Source organism: Olea europaea, chromosome 13 (assembly GCF_002742605.1).
Source record: "Olea europaea var. sylvestris chromosome 13, O_europaea_v1, whole genome shotgun sequence".
NCBI classification, from domain to species: domain Eukaryota; kingdom Viridiplantae; phylum Streptophyta; class Magnoliopsida; order Lamiales; family Oleaceae; genus Olea; species Olea europaea.
The window spans coordinates 8,844,758-8,865,179 of record NC_036249.1 but is presented as its reverse complement, the minus strand read 5'-3'; the positions used below and the strand labels follow the sequence as shown (position 1 = coordinate 8,865,179).

The following is a 20,422-nucleotide window of genomic DNA, read 5'->3' as shown; positions in this document are numbered from 1 at the left end:
AGTCGATGTAAGGAGGTCAGTTTCAGGAAGCACCAGAGAAATATAGGAATGCAGTTACATGCACAGCAAATCTAGTTTTAAAATGCGTTTCAGCCGTATATTTGTTTTCTTTATGTTTACTTTGTTGCAATAGTTCAATGATTAGAAAATATTTTCCTACTTTATTGATAATAAAAAGATTATATTTCAAATTGTAAATTAAAATACCAATAAAATCAAAGAAAAGTCAGGTTAGGAATTTAGGGTAATTAACTAAGAGTTGGCATTTGGTAATGGATAATGGATCAAATTACGTATTTTTGTGTTTAGATTTTATAGTCAATGCTTTATTTTGGATGATAAGATGGTAACTTACTAGTCTAATTTATGCCAAAAAAATAAAAATTAATTTAAATTTTTTTTTTTTTAATTTTAAAACGATCCATTTGATTTCTAAATGTCATCAAAACTTCAAAACCTAAATTAAAACATTTTAGAACGGTGTGTCTTATTTCGAAACCCTTTCATAGCCCTGTGACTTCAAATCGACGATTTTTAAAATGCAATTCCGATTCAATTTTCACTTTAGCTGTTTGTTCTTGTAGGCCGTAGCCTTACCTTAATGGCTTAGTCTTGATATATAACATTAATGCTTAGATGCTATTGTAGATTTTTCTAGAATATAGGAAAAAATTATAGGTTCACATACAAAATTACTTTATTGGAAAAATGTACAGCTAAAATGAATTTGAAGAAAAGGGAGAAAATTGCAGTAGCGGTTCCTCACCTTTTCAATTTTTGCAAATATTATCATAACGTTCAATTTGTGCCAACGAAGGCCCCTAACTTTTTAGAAATATGCATTTGGAGTCCAAATAGATGAAAATTGTCCACTTGACCAAGAAGTCAAATTTAATCAATTTTGATCAAATTAATACATGTAAATTAGTAATTTTGAAATCACCATATTAAAATGTAAAAAATAAAATAAAATTACAAGACTTAAAAAATAAGAAAAGAAATAAAAAAGGGTTAATTGGATAATATGTCACCAATAAATAAGTTGTGACATATAAGTATGTATATGTGACCATTAATTGTATAATTGTGATTTTATTACCTGAGTTGTGATTTTTCCCCTTCAATATATACTAATTTAAAACAATTAATTTAAAGATGAAATTTCATATGCACTATAACCAAAAAACCTCAACAACATCAAAATTAAGGTGAAAATTATTTTTATGATTTCAACATTTCAATAAGGAATTAAACCCTCTACGTGCTCCATTTTTGAAAAAAAAAAAATTCCCTTTTTATTTTCAATCGCACATTCTGCAATAAAATAATATTACACGTAAACATGAAATTTTTCCTTATATTTTAACCATACATTCTTCTAAAAATCACTATTCCAAAATATAATTCTCTCAAAATCTATTTTTAATGGAGTCCAAATAGAGGCTAAAACAGTAACTATTGTTAAAAATTAGCATATTGCTTTCTTTTTTATTGAATAACTATGAAATATGTAATTTGTAATCGAATAAAATATATTTTTTTTTTGTTTTTTTTTGGTGTCCTCTGTCGGCTATTTCCACTGTATTTCTTATGATGATAACTAGGTGAAATTATAATATCTGTATTTTAATTCATATTTATAATAATAATAATTTTTTAAAAGCACTCCAAAATTAAGGATATTTCTTTGAGTATCCCCAAATCTTTCTACCCTGACCCGACCTTTTAATTTGCTCGAGTCTCTCTAACCAGCCTAAATTTTCTGGACAAGTGCCCCACCATAATCACAGAGCAACCTACCTTTTTATTTCGTTGATTTTGCCCTCAAATCGTGTTACTGTTTGTATTGCTATGCAATCTATATATCTTTTCAATGGAAAACAATGGTGATGTGAGAGAAGGCAATATCAAAGTGGAAGATGTTATATCGAAGCTCAAAGACGACGGAGATTTTGATAGACTCCGTGTTAAAATTGTCCGTAAACTCAAAGAAAATGTGAGTATATGTCTATGTATGTATGTATATATTTAAGCAATTGAATTGATTAATTTAAGTACCTAGGGTTTATTTGAAAAGTGATGAAACGACTTTGAGCTAAATGTGGAAGAAGTGTTCTCCTCAATTTTGATTGACTGCTACACGCTATGCATAGGAATAATTTCGTACAGAACAATGCTATTACATTGAAGACTACCGATAGTGAACATGTGATATTTTGTTATTCGATGCATTAATGTACTAGTTTTTTATTGTCTCGTGGCTCCTATATTAAATAACAAAATGTCACATTTATGTCACGTCGGGCGATTACTGGTGGCCCTTACCATGAATAGCATTACTTTCCTCTTTTGTATATATCTGTAATGGTTGGAGCTCAATTTCAAGCAAAACCAAATAAAATGCAATTCAAATCAACACAATAATGGATCAATTCAGCTGGGAATCGATAACTCGAGCTGGAAATCTGTTAATTGAACTGAAAATTACACAGAAATAACAAAGAATAACTGAAAACAGAGAAAGGACAGAATCAGAGGGGGAAGAAGGGAAGAAGAGAAGCAGATTCAGAAAGAGAGATAGAACTGAGATAGAGATTTAGAGAGAAAATGAGTGAAATTCTGTTTTGCCCAAGGCTAACAATTTTCAACATGCCTTTCATCCTCCTTGCTGAATTTATAGAATAGCTGCAGAATATTCTAGAATACACTGATTGTTGGTGGGTAATGATATGGTGATTGGAGTTCGTCATGACAATATCTGTTTGCCTTTTTAATTTTAGTTAGGATAATACATTTCAATATTTCATTAATGTGAAATGAATGCACACTCAGTTGTAACATGGATACTTCAACTAAGATAGCGTATCCGTGTTTGACATTTGTCCATACCGATACTCTTCGAACATTCTACCATAATTATTTTTCTTTTCCGGCGTGTCGATATCGACACTCTTCGCATACTTTACTATAATCATTTTTCCTTTTTCACTAGAAATATTATATATTTTTAACTCAAAATTTTTAGGAAATAACAATAGGTACCCACATTTAAAAGATTTCAATAAGAAAAATTTAAAATAAGCGTAAAACTGAATTTATACTATATAAATGAAGAATTTTAAATGACTTAATCAACGTGTCGATGGTGTGTCGTGTCAATGTTTTTTTGAAAAAGTATTGTGTTGGACACACGTGTACATGTCGGTGCGCCATATTCGTAGATGATACATATTCATAGTTGACAATGTGATGATGCCTATTCAAACAATAAAGATAACTATACAAAGTGATTAAGATAAAAATACAAGCTGGTAAGACTCTAATATAGATGTTGTTGAGGTGATCAATCCTTTTCAGTTGGTGATGAGCTTTGATAAGCTGGTGATAAGTTTTGAGAGTTGTTATCTTCAATCTTCTTGTTACTTTCCAGCATATTTTTAGTAAGCCCCCCAAGATGGAGTTCCCATTGGAGATTCCAATCTTGGATAATGTGTGAACATGGCAGTAGATAATTGTATGAGCCAGATGACATTAGAGAAAATACAGGAGACAGCAAATGAGCCACTTGTGGCATAATTACACACAAAATAATAATCGATACTAATGTGCTTCATGTGGACTGTGAAAGATGTAGCTCTAATATTTTTATAAAATATGGTAGGGCGATGAGGTAATTGCAATTGAGCTCCCGTGATATATTTTATATCCAAATAACCTAAGTTGAGCAAGAGACAAGGGTACGATATTCACCCTTACAAGAGAATCTAGCAATTGTACTCTGCTTTTCAGAGCACCCCCACCAAGATATATAATGTAAGCAGAACTGGAGTTAGGTAATCATGATTACTAGCCTAATAGACATCGGTAAAGGTTGTGAAGCTGAGGTTGAAGTGTTTGGAAAGGAGTAAGCCTTAGTGAATGGTATATTTGAGGTAGCAAGGAATTCTTTTGACACCTGACCAATGATTAGTATAGGTGCGGTGCATGAATTGAGATAGTTTATTTACCTCAAAAGAAACATGCGAACGAGTGAGAGAGAGGTATTGGATGGCACCAACCACTTGGCGATATAGAGTGGCATTAGCTGGAGGGAAACCATCATGAAGAGTGAGAGAGGTACTAGACACAGGTGTGTCACATTTTTAGACACCTGCCATTTTGGAGCAAGAAAAAAATCCCTAATTTATTTATGTTGACAAAGGAACATACCAGAGGATGATTGAATCTACTCGTCGCCAAGTAAGTAGCTAAGAGACCTAAATTTTATACCCAAAAGCGCATAAAGAAGGCATCAATGAAATGTGATACAACATCATTATCATTTTCGGTGATAAGGAGGTGTCAATATAGATCAGGAAGTAGAGACTAATAAATTTAGAGTAGAATAGGAAGAGGGATGAGCCACTCCTAGAATTTTTGAAGCTGCAATATAGAAGAAAACCTTTAAGCTCGGTGTACCAGGCATGAGTTGCCTATTTGAGGCTATATATAGCTTTTTTAAGACAGCAGACGTGGGAAGGCATGATTTGTGGTTTGGACATCTTTGGTTGTGATAGTTTGGGAGGATAAGATGTGCCATCGAAAAATCCCATGAGATTAAGATCATAGAAATGAGAGGTGAATTGCACCTTCTATGAAAAGTAGTTGGAAGAGGTGAGGCAGAGAGGGAGTTAAGTGTTAGCGTTGATTTGCACTAAATTATAAAAGGAGGAGTATGTTTTGGATAACAGTGGTTTCGGTTATTAACGAGAATATTGGAGAGGATGACAAGAGAAGAAATAGAGGAAGTGGGCCGAAAATGGGAGGACCAGAAGTTGTTATGAAGAAGACCTATCAAATAAAAGTTGTTATGAAGAAGAACTTGTGAGTATCTCAGATACCATGTAAAGAGTAGAAGCATACTAAATTTCAATATTTCATTGATACGAAATGATTGTGTTTCTGATAGGAGTGATTGGGATTGTGCAAAGAAGGTGATGAACAGAAGTCTTTTGGGGATTTTCTCTGATTTATTCAATATGAAAGGTAAGCCGGAAATTACAAATGAGACGTGGTAAACCAGCACTTCGAGAAGCTGGAAATTCTCCACTATGGAACTTAGTAAATTCTAGATACCTCTACCATTCTTCCCCACCCTTACATATAACCCTTCCCGTAACTAATCTAACTAATTTGCTAACAAATTCGAAACAACTCATTATAACAGAATAAGTGGGCCCAAATGAACTTCTGGAAGATTCTGTGCCCGTTTGATATTTTAGGTCACTCCTTGGTGCAATTGTTTCTCTCCTTGAGTCTAGTGTAGGTGAATCTGATCGGGGGCTTATCAAATACCCCCCCCCCCTTTGCAGCCACTTTGTCCTCAAGGTGGAAAGTAAAAAACTGCTTATTGATCAAGTCAAATGGTTCCCATGTTGCTTCCATTGGTGATAAACCTTTCCATTGAATTAAGACTTCCATTCCTGCTGATGTCTTCTCATGATGTGGCCTGTATCCAAGTACAAATTCTAGTTCCACTAGCATTTCCCAGTCTTCTCCCAGTTGTAGCGGTAATGGTGAGACAATATGTGCATCTCTAACAACCTTTCTCAGTTGAGACACATGGAATACCGGGTGGACGCGAGTGTGTGTTGGTAATGCTAGTCGATATGCTACCTGACCCACTTTTGCCAATACTTTAAAGGGACCAAAGTACCTTGAGGCAAACTTTTCATGGGATCGAGCAACCAGCGATCGGCGTCTATATGGTCTCATTTTCACACACACCTAATCCCCCGTATCAAAGACCATGGCCCTGCGATGTTTATCAGCTGATAACTTCATCTGTTGTTGAGCTCTATGTAGGTGCACTTTTAATTCCTCCAATACTTGGTCTCGTTCCAACATTTGCTGTTCAAGGGACGAGATGGCTGTGGTCCCCTTATCAAATCGTATCAATGGGGGAGGATCATGCCCATAAAGTATTCGAAATGGGGTGAGTTGCGCCGATACATGGAAAGAGGTATTATAGGAATATTTAGCCCAATGAAGGAAGTGGTACCATTTGCGAGGCTGAACTGAGGCAAAGAACCTCAGATATGTTTCCACCCCCTTGTTGACGACCTCCGACTGCCCGTCTGTCTGGGGATGATAGGCAGAGTTGTACTTTAGTTTAGTCCCCTGCAACTTGAAGAGTTCATTCCAGAATTGACTCACAAATACCTTGTTACGGTCGGAAACAATGGAACGAGGGAACCCATGCAGCCGGGCTACCTCCTTGATAAAAGTAACTGCCATGGTTGGGGCTGTGAAGGAGTGTTTCAACCCAATGAAGTGTGCATACTTACTCAAGCGGTCAACCACAACCATATTGGAATCGAACCCCTCTCATCTTTGCAATCCTTCTATGAAATCCATTGATATATCTTCCCATACTTTATCAGGCACCAGCAAGGGTTGAAGCAACCTAGTTGGGGCCAGGGTGGAATATTTGTTTGTTGACAGACCGCAGAAGCTGCCACATACGCCCTAATGTCCTTCATCCCCTGCCAATACACACTCTCAGCTATTCGTCGGAATGTTTTTAAAAACCCGCCATGCCCTGCTGTTTTCGTATCATGGCCTTCATGTAATGCTATCTTAACCGAGGAATAATCTTTGGGCAGCACTAACCTGTTATTGTAAAGCAAGTTTCCTTGGACCAAGGTGTAGTCTGGGGGGCCCGAGTGACCACTACGCAAGGTGGTCACAATTGTCCTCAATTCAGCATCCTCTTCGACTGCCTTTAGTACCTCGTGAAGATGAATTGCACTGGAAACACTCATAGCAAATTAGAGTGGCAGCATCCATTTGGGAGAGAGCATCAGCCGCCTTATTTTCCAGCCCCGATTTGTATTCAATGTTAAAGTCGAATCCCAAGAGCTTGGTCAGCCACTTCTGATATTCCATATTCACTTCCCGTTGCTCCAACAGAAATTTGAGGCTGCGCTGATCCGTTCGAACTACAAATTTTCGCCCCAATAAATAACGCCTCCATTTTTGCATAGCTAACACGATGGCCATGAGCTCCCGTTCGTAAATGGACTTACTTTGAACCCGTGGTGGAAGTACCTGACTGAAATAAACAATTGGCCGCCTGTTTTGCATAAGAACAGCGCCTAAACAAAAATCGGATGCATCAGTTACAACGATAAAGGGCTGTGAAAAGTCTGGCATCCCCAATAGAGGTACCGTTGTCATTGATTGTCTTAATTTGACAAAGGCAACCTCTGCTTCATCATTCCACCCGAAACTGTCCTTTTTTAATTGTTGTGTCAAAGGCCACGCTATACTTCCATATCCCTTGACAAATCGACGGTAATACCTGTCAACCCCAGAAATCCTCTTAACTCCCTGGTAGACTTTGGCCTAGGCCATCCCCTCATGGCTTCCACCTTGGCTTCATCAACAGCTACTCCATTTCCAGAAATGATGTGACCTAGGTAATCCAATTCCTTCTTACCGAAAAGGCATTTCTTCTTATTAGCATAGAGCTGATTTTCCACAAGCAATTGCAACACTACCTTCAAATGGACTACATGCTCCTCCATCGTCCGACTGTAAACTAGAATATCATCGAAGAATACCAAAACAAATTTCCCAAGGTAGTTTCTGAAAATGTCATTCGTGATAGACTAGAATGTGGCAAGGGCGTTCTTTAGACCGAACGGCATAACGAGGAACTCATAGTGCCCCTCGTGGGTCCGAAAAGCAGTTTTCGGCACATCCTCCAGCTTCACCCGAATTTGGTGGTACCCTGATTTTAGATCAATCTTGGAGAATACAGTCGCCCTTCCGAGCTCATCCAGCAACTCGTCGACGCAAAACCTCCATCTCTCGTCTTTCTTCTTTACCAATAACACCGGGCTTGAGGATGGACTGATACTTGGCTGGATAAGGCCTGCAGCCAACATTTCCCGCACAAGCTTTTCAATTTCGTTTTTCTGGAAATGGGGATAACGGTATGGTCGAACGTTGATTGAGGCAGATCCTGGGTGTAAAGTAATGGCATGATCCCGGGTTCTCGAAGGGGGAAGATGGTTGGGACATTCAAACACCTCAGCAAAACCACGCAATACTTTGCTAATTACTTCCGGGGGGTCCGAAAGAGTCATCTCAGCCTGGACATAAATGTTCCCCAGTTCTAATACCACACCCTCTCCTTGTGCTCTGAATGCCTTCAGCATTGATTTAAGGGAGACCAATGTCTTGCTCAAACTGGGGTCCCCGATTAATGTAACCTTAATGCCAACTACACTAAACGTCATAGTCAGCTCTCTCTAGTTTACACTCATTTCCCCCATTGATCGCAGCCATTGCATCCCCAGAATAACATTTGAACTTCCCAACTCTAATGGGAGAAAATCCTCTTCTACAGCGAAATTTTGTATCTGCAGTCGTACCCCTTGCATATGCCTTCTCCTTTAACTGTTAACCCAGTCCCCATGATGACGCCATATCCCATGGTTCTGGACAGTGGAAGACCCAGTTGTTGGACCAATTCTGCTGAAATAAAGTTGTGAGAGGCCCCACAGTCAATGAGTACCACTACTTCCTTTGTTCCCATCGAGCCCTTTAACTTCATAGTTTCTGGAGTAGTGAGACCCACCACTGAATTAAGGGACAATTCCACATCATTACCCACTTCGGCCCACGCTTTCCCGACCACTTCCTGTGTGTCGCCGTCCAACACCTCCTGTGCGGTCGAAATTTCGGTGTCAGCTGGTTGCTCTTCCTCAAGCTCCCTTATCACCATCACATGGAGCTCCTTGTTCTTACATCGATGACCCACAATGAATTTCTCATCACAACGGTAGCACAATCCCCTTTCCCTTTTGGACTGTATCTTTGCATCAGTAAGCCGTTTGAAGGGACAGGATGGAGAGTTCCTGGGAACGGAAGTGGAGCGATGAAAATTGGGGCTCACTGGTGTTGCTGCCTTTACATATGAGTTTGGGGGTTGGGCTGGATAGGGATTATAGCCCAGTTGAGTAGTTTTGGATTTAAATGGGCCGAGACTGGTTGGGCCGTACCGAATCACATTATTCCTCTCTTCAACCTGGAAAGCCACCTCCATAATCTACTCCAGGCCCACCGGATTAAGCAACTGGACTTCAACCTTCAACCCGTTAATGAAAGCACTCTCCAGGACCTCCTCTGAGACGCTTCGTAACGGCGATGCTAGCTGCTCAAATTGCCGACGGTAGTCCTGAACGGTGGTGTGACCAGTAGTGGTTTGTCAGAGGGCCAAAAATTGGGCGCAGAGGGTCCCGTCCTGTGATGAACGGAACCGTCGTAGCAGTTGGAGTTTCAACTCCTCCCAATTCTCAGCGATTCTGCGTTAATCTTCCCATTGGTACCAGGCCAAAGCTTCTCCCTCCAGGCAAACCGTAGCTGCCTCTTTCTTCTCTTCCTCTGTCATCCGGTTAATGGCAAAGTAGCGTTCCACACAAAAGACCCATCCATCTGGGTCTTGACCATCAAATACAGGCATGTCCAGTCGACGTACCCGCGGATCCCAACGCCACCCAGTTTCGATCGCTCCCCCGCTGCTCTGAATTTTCTCCGAACTTGCCTGAGTCTCCCCAGTACATGGTGAAAAGGTCAGTTGGTTGGTGGCAATCCCCTTTTCCTTCCTGTCCCGTTCCTGGCTGTCCCAAGACCGGAGCACGAAATCAAGTTTTTCCATCAACTCGGAGCGTAGCTGATGAATTTCAGTCCTCATAGTCGCCATTCTTGTCTAAATTTCAAGATGATTGTTCACCACTTGTTCCAGCACTACAACTCGAACGGTGAGAGTCATGATGCTCTAATACCAATTTGATAGGGGTGATTGGGATTGTGCAAAGAAGGTGATGAACAGAAGTCATTTGGGGATTTTCTCTGATTTATTCAATATGAAAGGTAAGCCGGAAATTACAAATGAGACGTGATAAACTAGCACTTCGAGAAGCTGGAAATTCTCCACTATAGAACTTAGTAAATTCTCGATTCCTCTACCATTCTTCCCCACCCTTACATATAGCCCTTCCCGTAACTAATCTAACTAATTTGCTAACAAATTCGAAACAACTCACTATAACAGAATAAGTGGGCCCAAATGAACTTCTGGAAGATTTCGTGCCCGTTTGATATTTTAGGTCACTCCTTGGTGCAATTGTTTCTCTCCTTGCGTCTAGTGTAGGTGAATGTGATCGGGGGCTTATCAGTTTCATGGTACATATTTATAGTTGGAAATGAGAGGATAACTATACAACGATAAAGATAACTGGAAAAAGTGATAAAGATAACAATACAAGTTAATAGAGATTCTAAGCTAAATTTTGAGGTGATCGATTCCTATCAGTTGGTGATGGGCTTTGATAAGGTGGTGATAAGCTTTGAGGGTTGTTATGTTCAATTTCGTCGTTACTTTCCAGCTTATTCTTAATGAGTGGAACTAATGTGAGTTGCCAATGTGTTAGTTAGGGTCTGGAATTGTTCTGCAATCTAAAGGAGAAAAGATCCTTCCTTTTCAGGCACACAAAATAATTATTTGTGTTCATTGACGTGGTAGAAAAGATTATGGACTTACTAATGCAGATGAACCATGACTTGAAATTTGGAAAAAAAATAAGAATCAATGTCTTCCTTGTTAGAGTGACTACATTTTGTGAGCATGATTAATGTAAATTGTGCAGCTTAGGAAGAAAAATACTGCACATGCATATAGATATTGTGACAAGCTACTATAACTGTTTTGAGGCTAAGGCTATCTTTTCTCATACTGTGTTGTAAAATTTGGAGTACTTGTACGGGTGCACCGTTAGGGACTCTTACAACTTACAAGGTTGGCATCTTATCTCACAGGGCATTGATAGTTTCTACTTTCTTGCATAGGAAGGAAACAGCTATACTTCACGTGTAGTTCTTGTAAACTACTAAAATTGTTTTGAGGCTAAAGCTGTCATTCATGTCTGATAGCACTTAGCAAGTATGTCAGGGTTGTATGCTCAGGGACTCTCTATAATGGCATCTTATTTCACATAGCAATAAGCAATGCTTGCTGGACCTTTGTATCTGCTCTTCACTCCTAAAACACTCCCACGTCTCTCTTCTGCCATACCATAAGTTATGGCATAAAAAGAATATGGGTATGGATTTTACTTCTAGGAAAGATTTTCAGAATTTTTATTTTTCTTGTCGACAGTGTTGAGTTGGATAACAACAGTGGACAGAAGCAAGGAATATTTGGGGAATAGATGTGACTTATCTCACAAATTCATCCTCCTAACTGTAGTGTTACACAATGACTTTGCACATGGGGAAGGGATGAAATCATGTGGTCCTTTACTCTTTTCTTTTGTATGCCTCATCATTTTGCAACATATGACTGCAAAGCCCAGATGGAGAGGAGAGTAGAAACTGTGGGAAGAATTCTATGGCTAGTAGTTATCAACTACATTGCTTTCTCTAAGGGTCCGTTTGATTGCAAAAATGGAATTGAATTACTTAGAAAACGAATTCTAGAGAATTGAATTGCCTAGAAATTATTTTCCTGAGAATTGTAAATTATTGTGTTTGAATGGTATAATTTTCCACGTGGAAAATGTTGAAATAAAAGTGTTTGTCAATTAAAGGGATAGAATTTACTGGTGTTGGGGATGAAATTTGTTCTCATTTCCAAAAAAAATAAAAAATAATAAAAAAAAAAAATCTATCTTTTGATATTCGTTTGACTTTATTTTACATGGAAATTGTCAATTAAAGGAAAATATTTTTTTACAATAATTCTTAGAATTTGTTTCCATTGCCAAAAAAATTTAAAAAAGAAAATCGAAAAAAATAAAAAATGCTACAGAAACCGGGAATTCCAATTCTCACCATTTTGGTGAGAACTTGTCCTTGAATTCATGGAAATTGACTTATGTGGCATCAAAGATGGAAATTCAATTCTAGGGGAAAAAATGGCTACCAAACAAGGTTAAATTGGAAGGTGGAATTCCAATTCCATTTTCCATGGAATTCCACCTCCAATCAAACACTACCTAAGATTTCATTACTGTGGTTTGTTTGTTCTTGTATTGTTTGGGACCTTGGGTTGAATAAAGAAACGAAAATCTTTCCTTTCTTCATTTTTCTCTTATCCTTTTGATGGATTTTGACTTCAATAGGCTTTAAAAGCTAGATGTTTGACTAGATGCACTTGGATTTAAACTTGGCGGCTTGTGTTTTGTCACTGAGAATTTTTTCATTCAAAAGATATTCTATTCTTCAGTGGTAATTCATAGCTGTTGTTTGTTCCAATCTACTCGCTATCCATATTGCTATATCTGGCTTCTATACAAAATTAAATGATATTTGCATTTTGTTTGTATTTTAATGGCATTGATAGCAATGAAAATGTGACTACTAATGGAGGAATCGCTTTGTTGAGTTGCAGAATTTTTCTCCTGACAATAGGGAAATTTTAGATTCTGATGTATACAAATATTTGCTTTTTCATGCGTCAATATTCAATCGTGTAGCCAATCAGAGAGGAACTACTAGAAAAGGGGAAAAAAACAATAACAATAACAATAACAATAACAATAACAATAACAATAACAATAATAAAAAAAAAAAAGGAATCACCATCGGAAGGAAATGAATCAGAAAATGACCATCTTTGGTTGATTAAATAAGTTCACTATCTATATAAGTCAACCTCTTTGGCATAAGACGTAATACAGGAAACTTTGTAAATATTTGCCATTATAATGACTTATGCTTGTGACGGCTGCCATCCAGATTCTTTTTAACTTGAAGATTCTACCCCCTCAAAGACATGAAAAGATTTGTATATATTTATGCCATCCAGATTCTTTTTAACTTGAAGATTCTACCCCCCTCAAAGACATGAAAAGATTTGTATATATTTATTCTCAAATTTCAGCAGGTTGACTGTGCATGTCAAGGACTGTAAGTTTCTTCCTTTTTAATAGCAACGAAGGCGTTATCATTGAAAGCAATACCCATCTATTCAATCTGGGAGTTTCATGCATGGTTATCGGTCACATGTATATGAAAATCATCTCTTAAACAATTTTTTATTTTTGCTTTTTCAATAATATTGATAACAATAATGTGTATCACTATCCAATCAGAGTTATTTTTTTAACAGCTGGTTTTAGTTACATTTGGAAGCTATAATTTGACTACATGTCATTGCACAACTATTACAACGATATTCCCATAGAGAGAGAGAACCTTTCATATTTTTACCAGATGGTTATATATATTATATTCAAATAATTATGGCCAAGTTATAAATGTAAATTATAATGCTGGGGAAGGGTTAATGATTTATTTTATTTTATTTTATTTTTTTAATGAAACTTTTGTATACCACTGGAAAAAACTTCTTCTGCAGTCTTTTTGTTGAAGAATTCATTAAAGAGTAAAAATGAATAGGAAAAAAGAGAAGCCATAACTGTGAACCAAAAGCCCGTTATTGGGGACCTGTTCTGGGACTATAAAATACTTAATTTTGTACTACACTGGTTTTTCTATCTTATTTTCGTAGGTTCTTGATTTTAGGTATTTGAGTAGACTGTATATTGTCTTGCATGACTGGGAATATAGAGTTTGTTTGTTTTAAACTATGATTTTCATGATTTATTGCTCAAGCAAGAAGAAATTCAGAGGGCAGCTTTAGACAGTTTTGCTTATACTTTCTTTTGTCCTTTGGAGCATGTTCAATGATTTATTTGTATGTTCTAGGTCATCTTTGTTCTTACTTCTTACTCAATTATGATATGCGATTTGATTATGTTAGAGCATGGATATATTGATATTGATAATATAAAACCCCCTTTTTCTTCTCTCTTCAATTCTTCTTCCCCCTCTGAACTTGGTGAATTTTGCAGGATGAGCTATAATTTTTTTCTTCTTTCCTTTTACCGGTTTCCTCTCTCTCTTGTTTGATTCTTCATTCTGTACTTACCATTCAGATTTTCTGAACATGATTTTTCCAGGAAGAGTTGCGAAACAATATCATATCAATGGTAAAGAAATCAGCGGCACTTAACCATCCAGGTGCCGAAAATATGAAACCACGGCAACTTTCTGATGCCATACATAAAGAGATTGGGTAAGGTTGTTCTCTAATTAATGGACTTAAAAAGGAAATAAGCTATCTTTTCTCTACTCAGCCTTTAGATTTCTGATAAAAGTTTTTATAGTAATTATAAAATTTCATGAGTATTTTTTGTTGGAAAGAGCATGGTAACATTGAAGTTTCTGATTTATTATGCGAGTTAGCAGGGATTCGGTTATATGTAGAGTTTTATTTCATTGTATTTCTCTATTCTAGGGAAAAAGTCATGAGCCAAATTTCCGATGGTGTCTGGAACATAATTAGATCTGGGCATGGCATGAAAACAGAGATAGTTGAAACAGTGCAATCAGTTTACAATAAATTATCAAACCCAGGAGGAAATGACCATTGGGAGACATCTTCTCACGTTGATTTGCAGCCTGTTGGTAAGACACTTGAGAATAATGTGCATGCTATTGTTTCAATCAATGATATTGATGCTACAGTGACCAATGGTGAGCAAAATGAACCACCAGGGTTTTCGTTAAGTGATCAAGATCAGAGTAAGAAGATCGACAATGTGCAGAAACCAAATGATAAGCTGGGGATTCCAACGATTCATAAAGGAAAAGAAATAAAAGAAGTAAAAGAAGGAAACTCTTGCTCACCGGCTAAATCGGAGCCCGGCAATTTGGAGTCTGGTCCTCCACCTGGATTTTCTTCTATTCTGGAGCATAAGCAGTCAGGTTATCCTAACGATGAAGATCCTGATGTACCTCCAGGATTTGGTTGAGGAGTCAACATGCAGCTCCAGTTTCCGTAGTTGAATAGAAGCCCATTGCCTACCTGATGGTATGTGGGTGAACGTTCCTGATATGAGGCCGGATCAATTTTTTATTCCAAAAGTCGGAATGGGATTTTTGCATCAACTATGAAGGAAGGTTCGGGGATAAGTTTATGATGTAATCTGAGAAATCATCTTGTCATCAAAATTCTGTATAAAATTGGATGCATTTCTTTAGTAGATTTTGATAAAAGTTGATAAAATTATAATTGAAAAGTTGTGGATACTATGAAATGCGTGGTTAAAATTATTTTTTGACTTTGATTTAGATTAAAATCTTGATTTTAATTTCTACCAAACATGGACAATGTTGTTCAATGTTACTTACCGTACATGTCACAGAAGTCTTATTTTATTATGTCATCCATGGATTCGTTCCATAGAAAAATCATTGTTCTTGTCATGTCTTAGGATATATTGGCTTGGAATGCACAAGGCAAAGATACAATGCTTGTACTAACTACCAAGTGATTTGCTGCAATGAATTCAGGTAAGCAAGTATATTTCAGGAAAAGCTTGCTGTTTTTATATTGGACTGCTTAAGGTGTCTTCGTCGGTCCCGACTTCCCCCAAGTAGTACGCATAAATGTTTAATCATCGTTGTCGAGTCGCAATTTTACCACCGGTACCTCACGAAATATTGGTATAACAAATTCAGTATCTTGTTAAATTTTGTATCTCTTTAGTATTGTCAACGACATTATTTAAATTTTGCAAAGAATAGTTTATGTTAACTTTTGCTAATAAGAAACAGCAATATGTCGGCAATGGGTTAGCTGTGTCGTTATTAGCTAATGAGGATTTGTTGGATCTCATGTATTCCGTTATAAATTGAAGTCATGTCATAGCATCATCGGAACACTTATCCCGACAACACTTACTAAAAATTGTTCAAAAACTTTGTTTTGTTTAGAAACTCAATGGGCCACAATCTAAGAGCACGTTAGATTGTGTTTAAAAGTGGTTTAGAAGATAATACTAAACCCTAATAAAAGAAGAAAACGAAACTAAAATTTTGTTAGTTATAGTGTAGATACTGACACTTGCTCCAGTTACAGTACGCTAAAAGGAAGAATGAATGAGCATATTGACTTCACAAGTGGATAAATATTTCAGTTTCTAACATACAACAACTATTCTAAATATCTTCATTGGAAAACAAGCCTATTAACTATTCACATTTGTTGGATATTCGTAATATTCGAAAATTTGGGCCTTACTAAATGAAAATAAGATTAAAAAAAGAGTAATGGTATTCATAGTCGTTCACTACGATAGTTGTCCTACGCGATATCCTACATGGCGTTTTGTGATTTAATGTATTAATGTGATAGCTTTTTCTTACCTCGTATATCAAATCACTAACAGCCACATGCATGTCACGTAGGGCGACTGCGACAATGAGTGACTGCAAATAGTATTGGATTGCTGGATTAACAATTTATGTGCATTTCATAATTAAAAAACAAGAGTATTGGATTGTTATATAACAGAAGTTTTGACTAGAGATTTTTAGATCTGCATCTTATATTGCAATGATAAATCCACTTCATTACAGTAAATTTCAAGGAAGCACTTCAAATTGAGAAAGAAACTGCATTTACTTATTCCAGGGCGTCTATTAAGAATTCCAGATTTATAGTCTCAACACATATCTTAGGACAATATAACTGCTATTGGACTTCTCACAGCATGCTTGTCTGAATTCCATATCAGAGAACCTTGAACAACAGTATTGTTTCCGGCAGAAGCCAATCGATTGAATGTCACTCGATATACCATCTTCTGGTTCAGCTCCGAGAAATTCAGTGTTGTGGGCTCAACGCGCACATCAACGCCAAGTGGGCGAAAAATTTTGACGGTGTAAGAGGAATTAGATTCACCGACATTTGTTACTGTCCTACTATAGTTTTGAGTATTCGATAGAACTGTAAAAATAATAACAAATGCTGGATAGTTTAATTGCCCATCTGGTATACTTGATACGTCCGAGCAATTCACCCTACGCTGCAGGAAGGTCCCAACTTGTCTGTTTGTGTAATTCAAACCACACAAATATGGTATGTATTCTTCGGCTCGGATGTCGTAAACAAGGCCCGGATCATTGGCCTTTGACGGGTTGACATGGCCAGAACCAGTGGTGAAAATGTCGGCAGGTAGGAATTTTTCGTCTTCAATTGGCCGCCTAGCTAGGTTTACAATGTCAGCAGTAGTCATGATTGCCGACTTAATGGCGGCTGGAGACCAACTAGGGTGCGAGCTTTTCAGCAAAGCCACGACACCGCTGAGATGAGGACAAGACATTGAGGTACCTGATAACATGTTAAATGTAGATTTTGTGTTGGTATTGTTTTCCACAGAGACGGGCCATGCTGCGAGGATGTTTACACCTGGACCTAAAATGTCAGGCTTTAGAATTCCGGGGCTGGCGAAGTTGGGCCCCCTGGAAGAAAATGCAGCCACCACCGGGGCACGATCATCACCAATCAAGGTTCCTTTGAACAAAATCTTAGCTACAGGATTTGACGTCGAGTTTATGTAAGCTTTGACTTTTAGTCCATCGACATAACTGATTCGTGTCGCTGGAAGGACATGAGCTTCAGCAATAGTAGTATTTCCATATCGCTCATTGTTCAAGAGAATCATGGCAGCACCACCAGAATCCTTTACCGCTTGTCCTATTTCAATTGCTTCAATTTCACTCAATTCACACACCACAATCTTCCCTCTGATGATATCGGTTTTGTTCAAAATTTCTGGGAGACAATATGGTGCATATTGATCACTCAAATTCAACATCCCGGCATAAACAAGAGGTAAGAAATCTGATTTAAAATCCAAAGGCTGAAAAGCTGATTCTCCGTCGTGCGATTTATTATTTCCGAGCACCGCAGTTGCCCTGATCTTTCGGTCTATAGTGCTAGCACCGACAGAGAGAACCCATGGGGCCTCGTGGGCTATAGAGAGATTATATGGGCCACCGTTTCCCGCTGAGCAGCTAACAAAAATCCCCTTTTCCATTGCACTAAATGCACCAACTACAATGTTGTCCGAATACAAATCGTTGGTAAGTCTTCCGAGAGAAATGGAAAGAACATCTACACCATCATCAATGGCCGTATCCATTGCTGCCAACACGGCACTCTCAGAACAATATAAGGAACATGCTTTGTAAATAGCCAAATGAGCAAGTGGGGCAATCCCAGCTGCAGTGCCATTAGCATTGCCATACACATTCGCCCCTTTTACGAAGTTTCCAGCAGCCGTGCTTGCCGTGTGGGTCCCATGGCCATCCATGTCTAGTGGCGTGTCATCTCCTCTCAAGAAAAACCTTGCTCCAATGAGTTTGTTGTTACACGCCGAAACGTTGAATTGACATTTGCCTTTCCATTTAGCCGGTGGAGGTGGCACTCCCTCATCATTGAATGATGGATGATCCGGGACTATTCCGGAATCTATAACTCCAATGATCACACCTTTACCATAGTTTGAATCTTTCCAAAAACCCGGGTTTTGGTTTAACCCCAAGAATTTGGGAGAATGAGTTGTATGCAGAGGCAACACTTTATCGGGCTGAGCAGACACGAATCCCGCCTTTTTTTCCATCTCCTTTACTTCATCAGCAGATAATCTTGCAGCAAAACCTTTCAGTACATTGGTATATGGAAAAATCATGCGCGGATTTTCCCTTACAGATGCTGTAGTCGTTGGCAAAAATGAATCGTACCAACTTCTCAGATCTTCTGATTGAGTGAAAATTTGTGTATCAGGTGCCACAACTTGAACAATGTATGTTTCTAATTTGTTTTTTTCTGGGGTTTTATTTGCAAATGTTTCAAGAAGATGAAAACTTAGTATGAAAATGAAACAGAGAATGAACATGAAATTGAAATCCATATTTGCTAATCAGCAAGAACTATTGTGAATATTTACGGGGGTTTCAAAATACAGCTATTTATAAGTGATTTCCCTTCGTTATTTTGTATTTACTGTCTCTCTCATCTAGAAAGAAAACTTGGTCATCCACGCGGGAACGCCTATACTGTACATCCTTTGAGAAGACTTTTGTCAAAAAATTGGATGATATTTTTATTTTTCTAAATCCTTTTTGTCAATATGCACTTGACGTTATCGTGTTGGTTGGTTACTTTTTAAATCGAGCAATTTTAGATCGTCTTGTGTAACACATGTATCTATTGCATTCCCGTGGTATCTAACGATATTAAGATTTGCATATGTATCGGGTGTCTTGGCTTAGTACGACCTTATCCCGCTTTCCTAAAGAAGGCCTCAAAATTGGCAGCTTTTAACTTACACATTGAGCTACTCACGATGATGAGGTCAAAGGCTTTGAGCATTGGATGAGATGAAAAGGCAAGAGCTCCGTCGGTGTAACCCATTTATATGGCATAAAGAAATAATAGAAAAAGAGTTCCAATATAAATATTTTCATTAGTGCGTAAATCGATTGTATACAACAATTTACAACCCCGAATGCCGTCCCCTACAATAATAATTGAATTTTCGACTATCACGCAATTGCTTCTGCTTGAAAGAGGAGGACTGAGGAGTATGGGACTCAAAACCGGAGAAAACCCTTATTGAGTGTGCGTGAATGAAAAGTTATGAAACTGTAGGATTTGATCATTTGTGTAGGATTTTTACTTTTAGTGAAAGTAGAATCATAAATCACATCTATGTACAAACAACCCTGCTTTTTGGCCAATGGACATGGCGCCCCGTTTTTTTGCCTGATTTTGACCCTGGCCTTGTGGCTTTTTTGATGTACAAAAGACTGCATCGACAAGTGTACTCTAAGGCCATCCAAGAGATACTATCATTATTTAAAGTAAAATCTCAATTGTTTAAATATGAAAAATAATAATTGATATGTATAGGCTTTGAACTTTAAATAATAAACTTCAATGATGTACCAGAGTGCCAAAAAATAAATAAATAAATAAAAACTAAAAAATGAAGGAAAAGTTAAAAGGAGCAATTGAATCAGTTCAAAGCTAAGATTAGTCCAAATCAAAAATTATTGTTATTAATTGTGTCAGCATCCAATTACAACTACAAACTGATTAAATTTTTGGAGAAATTTCCTCCGATGATGGTCCAAATTAGACAGCTTTCGTTTAGAAAAAGGAGGGTTGAAGACTGTTGACTCATCAAGTCTCCTACTTTGTCTTTAGAAATTTCTTATTTTCCAAAGGAAGCAAAAACAAAAACGAAAAAAACAAAAAACAAAAAACAAAACAAAATTGAATCGACGTTAGAAGACGACTATTTAAAATGATGAAAAACCCTTGTGGTACATAATGGTGTCTCCCCCTGACATGTGTCGGGCCCACTTAAATTACCCGGCACATGTGAGGGGGGACACCGTTATATACCCCCACACTCCTAAAATGATTGACTTGGTTTCACTGTCATGGAGTGACAATTGGTATAAATTTTAGACATAGCATGTGATGACTATTGAATTTTGGAGTTCATTGATT

The 20,422-nt window shown here is 37.6% G+C and overlaps 2 protein-coding genes across 3 annotated transcripts; one reads left to right on the top strand and one right to left on the bottom strand.

Moving 5' to 3' along the window:
* The first annotated feature begins 1,687 nt into the window (after nt 1-1,687).
* On the top strand, nt 1,688-15,168 carry LOC111407514. Of its 2 annotated transcripts, XM_023037045.1 has the most exons (4): nt 1,688-1,996; nt 14,013-14,128; nt 14,351-14,520; nt 14,611-15,168. In XM_023037045.1, the coding sequence occupies exons 1-4, from the start codon at nt 1,874-1,876 to the stop codon at nt 14,865-14,867; spliced, it is 666 nt and encodes a 221-aa protein (XP_022892813.1). In that variant the 5' UTR covers nt 1,688-1,873; the 3' UTR covers nt 14,868-15,168. The 2 variants fall into 2 exon arrangements, with proteins under 2 accessions (XP_022892813.1, XP_022892812.1); XM_023037044.1 differs by having other exon boundaries at nt 14,351-15,168.
* A 1,246-nt stretch (nt 15,169-16,414) lies between these two features.
* LOC111407513 (subtilisin-like protease SBT1.2) lies at nt 16,415-18,884 on the bottom strand. The gene has a single exon (XM_023037042.1). The coding sequence runs from the start codon at nt 18,813-18,815 to the stop codon at nt 16,575-16,577; it is 2,241 nt and encodes a 746-aa protein (XP_022892810.1). The 5' UTR covers nt 18,816-18,884; the 3' UTR covers nt 16,415-16,574.
* Between the last annotated feature and the right edge of the window lie 1,538 nt (nt 18,885-20,422).